Source organism: Labrus bergylta, chromosome 19 (genome assembly GCF_963930695.1).
Source record: "Labrus bergylta chromosome 19, fLabBer1.1, whole genome shotgun sequence".
Classification (NCBI taxonomy): Eukaryota; Metazoa; Chordata; class Actinopteri; order Labriformes; family Labridae; genus Labrus; species Labrus bergylta.
Genome location: NC_089213.1, coordinates 19,385,768 through 19,391,349, shown reverse-complemented (window position 1 = coordinate 19,391,349; position 5,582 = coordinate 19,385,768). Strand labels below are relative to the sequence as shown.

The 5,582-nt window shown below is 41.1% G+C and overlaps 1 protein-coding gene across 1 annotated transcript; it reads right to left on the bottom strand.

Annotated features, from left to right (window-relative positions):
* Positions 1–334: 334 nt before the first annotated feature.
* Positions 335–2,212, bottom strand: lratd2a (LRAT domain containing 2a). The gene has a single exon (XM_020631576.3). The coding sequence runs from the start codon at positions 1,682–1,684 to the stop codon at positions 866–868; it is 819 nt and encodes a 272-aa protein (XP_020487232.1). The 5' UTR covers positions 1,685–2,212; the 3' UTR covers positions 335–865.
* Between the last annotated feature and the right edge of the window lie 3,370 nt (positions 2,213–5,582).

The window sequence follows — 5,582 nt, the reverse complement described above, 5'->3', positions numbered from 1 at the left end:
GGTAAAAAAATATATATATATTAAAAAGCGCCTTTGTGAACTCCAAACGTTCTAATAATGACATAGTAAAATAAAAAAAATTAGAGTTCTGATCCCAAAAAAAGCTTAAGAGGAGGAAATAGACATTTCATTTTCGTTGTTCGTGCAATTCTTAAAAGTGTTTTCTGCTGCAGGTCAAAAATTAAAAGGTCAAACTGAAGAATTCCTCTAATATCCTACCTGTCGCTTTGAGATAACATTAAGACTACAGAAAAGTATTCAAACTACAACCGTTGTCTTTGAGCAGCCAAATCACATTTTTCTATCTTCAAGTAAAAACAATGAGACAAGGAGCCTTGTTTCAAAAAGAGACAGACATTTTACTTGACTTTTTCGGGTACAGTCGAGACAGATTCTGATCAGTGTAACAAAACAAACTCCACAATCAGATGTGCTGGTTTGATAATATGACCCTTAAAGGCAGACACGATCCTTCTTGTTTGCAGCTCTGACACTCAGATGTCTCTGTGAGAGCTCGGGGAGGATCAAGTAGCAGGACACACCATGAACAGGGACACTTTACATACAGAATCCGGACACTTTAAGACAGATGTGTAAAGCTTTTATAAATCTATACATTCTGAGTGGACCAAAAAAAAAACAGGCCTAATGACAAATTGAATTTGTCAGATAACTAAATTCAAATTGCTAAGGCCATTCAGCATCAATGTGTCTTAAGGCAATAATGTTGTCATTTTATCGTAATTGTCATGTTGGCTCCAATTAAAAATTTAAAAAAAAAGTCAGAAATGAGGCTTGCTATAGATTAAAGCAGGGTGTAACAGTTTGGTCTTCTACTCCGTTGTTTGGAAAGGGCACACATCAGTCAGAGCCCTTCACTTTGTATCGCCTCCACGCTGCTGAAATGTGCAGCCAGCTCCTGCAGCACGGCTCTCCTGCCCAGCTGATCGTTCCTCCTCTTCTCCATGATCATGTCCTCCAAACTCTGGAACTCCAGCGTGTGCGACTGTTTGTCCGACATGAAGATTTTCAACCTGTACGGCTGCTTGCCTATCCGGATCTCCCCGCCCATTTTGAACTCCCTCCTACCGAACATACACCAGGCTGCAAAGCACTCAGAGTTCCTCCAGCTCAGCTCTCGGTCCTTTAAGCCCACCTGCTCCATCGCGTTCTGCACCACCATGTCCGCACCCAGAGCTTTGAATTTGTAAAAGTCGTTCACAACCCTGCATCTCCTTCCTTGACTTGCATCCGTCAGAAAGCTGTTTTTCACCTCGGCTCTGTGCAGGTGCACCACCTGGAAGTCCCCAACATAAACCGCCCAGTGTGGGTACTGCCCCGTGGCCACAAACTCCACCAGATCCCCCGCTTTACATTTGTTGAGTAGATTCTCAGGAGAGTAAACCTCCAGGCTGGCACTCTTGGTGCTCTTTTCGTAAATGCATTCATCTCTGTTGTAGACGGCGCACTCCACCTCGTCGCGCTGATCGTAGTGTTTCTCTTCCTGCTTCGGGTCTCTCTGTGTGCCATCCGCCGCGCAGCCGTCCTCCAGCTCGTCGTCGTCGTTGGAAAATATGTAAGAGACACCAATCCGTGGACCCTCTTCCGTGTCCACGCCGTTCGGGTCCACCGTGGGAACTTCTGCGTAACTTAAATGTGACAGCCTGTCCATCTGGTTCCCCATGCCGCTGCTCACCTGGCGGCAGGCTGAGTGTGTAACACGATCTGATGAGCTGTTACCGGTAGCCAGACATCACCACCGTCTGCTACTAAACCTCGCAGGGTTTAAAACTTGCTCAGCCCTGCCGCCAGACAGGGGCTTTGTCCAAATTACGCATAAGAATGATTCCGTGGAAACGACTGCCCGGATAGCCTGATGTTTTCCATCAACAAGTGGAGTTCCGGAGGACAGAACAAACTGGTTTCGATGAGAATTGTCCCTCAGGTGTAGCCATGTAGACTCACCTGCTGTAACACTGCGTAAAGTTCCGCCCGTCAGCTGTCAAACAGGAAACACTGGCAGTCAAAATCCAAATCCTCGGCCGGCTGAGCTATAGGCTATTTACGTCTATGGAGCAGATAAAGTAGTCCACCGCGCCGAGCAGCAGATCCGTCCGGCTCTGAGTTCAGACCTGTGTGTGTATCCACATCGCCACTCTCCTGTCAGCCACACACTGAGCACAGCAACGCTTTTAAAGAGGAAGTGCACGTCATATTCATCACAGCACCTTAAATATCCATTGAGCGTCTCCAAAACAACCTATAAGCTGTGAAATGAATGGAATGACGTGTCTGTGTCTCAAACTTTTGTGGTTTGTGGACATTTTATACATTTTTGTGTTTGATTTAATTTAATTTATTTTTTGCATGTATTACATTCAGTTTATATTTCTTTTTAATTTATAAAAGTGGTTAATTTGGTTTGTTATGCATTCTTTTTAGGTGTTTTTATTTTTATTTTTATTTATTGATATTTGGAAACTATTCACATGAAAAACTCACTGAACATGAATAAAAAGTAAAGTAGGCAAACCTCCATGCTGTTTTATTATGTAACAGAGGCTCTATAACAATTTGTAAATGAACATCTGCGGATATTTTACTGTTCTGGCCACCTGTCCGTCCTTAAATGAACTGAAGCTACTCAGGCATTTGCTCACTCACCATCTCTCGATGGGACCCAAAATGTCTTTATTGCATTTGTAGTGTTATGTAGCCTTCCTGTACACACTGTCATTATGGTGTTTTTCTCACTACTGTATCTCACAAGACACAAAAACAGCACATGCTTTTTCTGAGTGAAGATACCCGTCCTAAAAATGGAAGCGATGCGAGCGAGAGACTGGGGGAGATGCAAACGGTGTGAGCTTGTTCGACAGACAGTAAACTCAGGGAAAGCAACCTTCTTTTTTTTGATACAGAAGCAGAGTGACAGATTGACTTTAGTTTGACCCCAGCACTGAACTACTGGATGAACCCACAAGAGGGACTGATTACAAAAAGTGCCTGCAAAGTCACCCGGTACAGTAGATAAGACAGAGGACATGTCTCAATAGAAAAAGTTATCTTTTTTCCACTCATGAATTCAGTTTAAACAGGTTGAAAGGCCTCATTGTCCATCGTGGATTTAGCAGCTTAGCACTGGGTCCTTTACACGGCACTACATAAAGACTATCAGGTTAATTAAGAGACTTAGCGCTCCCAGAGCTGCACAGTATCCCACTGTGTGATTTACAACCTTATGTAATCCAGATTGAATGTTTTCCCTGATTAGCATTATAAGACCAAGTTCACAGGGTTCAAATTAAATTTCTTTATCCAGGTTTTGAGGTCAAGACAAAATCAATGTTTGAAGATTTTGGCCTGTGACATGGGACGACTGCAATGTCACCTTGAAGTTTTGTAAAGGAATACATGCTTCCAACAGGATGAACCCCAGTTACTTTATCTGCAAGGCTCTCTTCTCAGTAGCATCACCAGCTCAAAGATAACTTTACCACCAAAATTCAGCACTACTTTCATCAAAAAGTTGGCAAAAAAGTTAGACTAGACAGGCATGGATCCCAGAGGATTAGCCCCAATGATTTTGTTTAAAACCTGTTGTTTTTGGTAACACCTTATCACAGGAATTATAATAACATGATAAAACACTGATTTTATTTCAGTTAGACTACAAGTTGACAAAAAAGTTTCCACATTCATGGTTCATTGACGATAACCCCTAAAGACTCACTTTATCCCTTGACTAGAACCCCAACATACCCCATTGTGTGTACATTTTGGTTCAGAGTTAGGTCTCATTGGATGAATTGTTATTAAAGTTTATATCGTCCCAGGGTTTCTTTTAGGTGCCATCATCATCTGGTCAAAAGTCAAGTCCCTTAGTGACTCAAGGCGTTTCCCTCAGCATGCCATCATGCTAAACATCTTCATGTTAGCATTTTCATTGTAAGCATACTGAAGCTAGCATTAAAGTCAAAACAGTGCATTACTTTTTGTTTTAGTAGATTTAGTTTTAGTAGAGTTGTACAGCCTCTCTTTCTGCAGGACTCAGGAAGGTGGATTAACATTTTGGTTACTTGTTACCAAGAAACAAAGGAACTGATCAATGATTTAAGTCTCCTCTCAGACAAGCTCTGGAGGACAACATATTATAAACTTTTACAATGCATTGAGTAAACATACAAGCTCAAACAGAACACTTTACGATCTATGAATTGACCCCAAAGACGGGACCAGCCGGCGGAGTTTAATCAAACACAACTCACAGTAAGAGTGCTGTTTGCTGGTGTTGGGAGATTAAGTCGTGAGTCGTGCCTATTCAGAGCCCTCCTTTAAATCCAAATAGAATCCCAAAATTCCTTTATCAACTTTTTCCTTTTTTGATCATTTTCTGATTAAGTCATTCAAACAATACCGAGTCTTATCTCATTACTAAATATATAATGTCACCATACATTATAATTGCAGTATCCTGATCATAATAATCATATTCTTTATCTGTTTCATCTATACATTATTGTTTACCCCTTTTTATGTTAAATTTTACACATAAAATTCAGGACTTTGTCTGTGTGTTTTCTTGCTTAACATTTCCAGAACTTACTTCTTTCAAGATATGAAACTGACTGATTAATTAATTAACTTATACAGTTAAAGTAAATTTCTTCCTATAATGGAAGTGATGCCCCCTTCTAAATCCGAGGTTAAATAAAGATATAATATCTTAATTAGTTACGCTACAGATTTGTTCCTTTCTGTTATTTTTTAATGCAATACAGATAAAATATGAATAATATCTCTTTGATTCTCATTAAATGAAGGTCCAAACGAAACTGGCATTATGACCCGACCTGACAATGGGGAAGCACAATTCAAAGGAACTTTATCTGCTGCTGTAGTTCCACTTTCACTTGAAATGAGGCCGGAATCATTTCACTGACCTTTCACCAGCTTTGGATCACAAATCATTCCCGTGTAAAACTGTTCTATCTTTCTTTTATTTCCATTATTTTCTCAGTAACGCACATGACTGCTGTCAAAAATAACAAATGTACAGAATGAATGACACCTTCCCCAAGTGTTAGAGCAGGTCTTAGGGTGTAAGCATAGAAATCATCTGTCAGAGTGCTGAAATGTAGCACATTGGATATCTTCTCACAGCTTCCTATCCTCAGGTGGCATGACCCAGTTTACACTTAGTGCCCTGTCGGTGACACACTGTAATTTGTGGGGCCGGGAAATTACTGGAGCAGGGAGACCTGGGAGACCTGGACAATTTGGAGAGGGTCCACAGCCACACATACATCTTCATTTTCCTCCTAAAAAATCATTTTTTCCCATAATTTTCGAAGACTTTGCACGCATGCATCAGACATTGTTTTACAACTTTTTAATCTAAAAGGTAGTTGAGCCAGTGAATACTGAAGGCAGATGGACAGAGCATGCGGACCGCTGTGTCTTGTACTCCATCTGTTCCACCTGGCTTAGAAAACATAGCACGTAAGGGTTATTATCATGTAATGTGATTGGCTACAGAGCCAGTATTGGCTGAGACCAGCAGTACATAACCACAAAGTACA

Bases quoted from the DNA above. Each gene is read 5' to 3' on its own strand.
- lratd2a (XM_020631576.3), bottom strand. From the start codon at position 1,684: ATGGGGAACCAGATGGACAGGCTGTCACATTTAAGTTACGCAGAAGTT.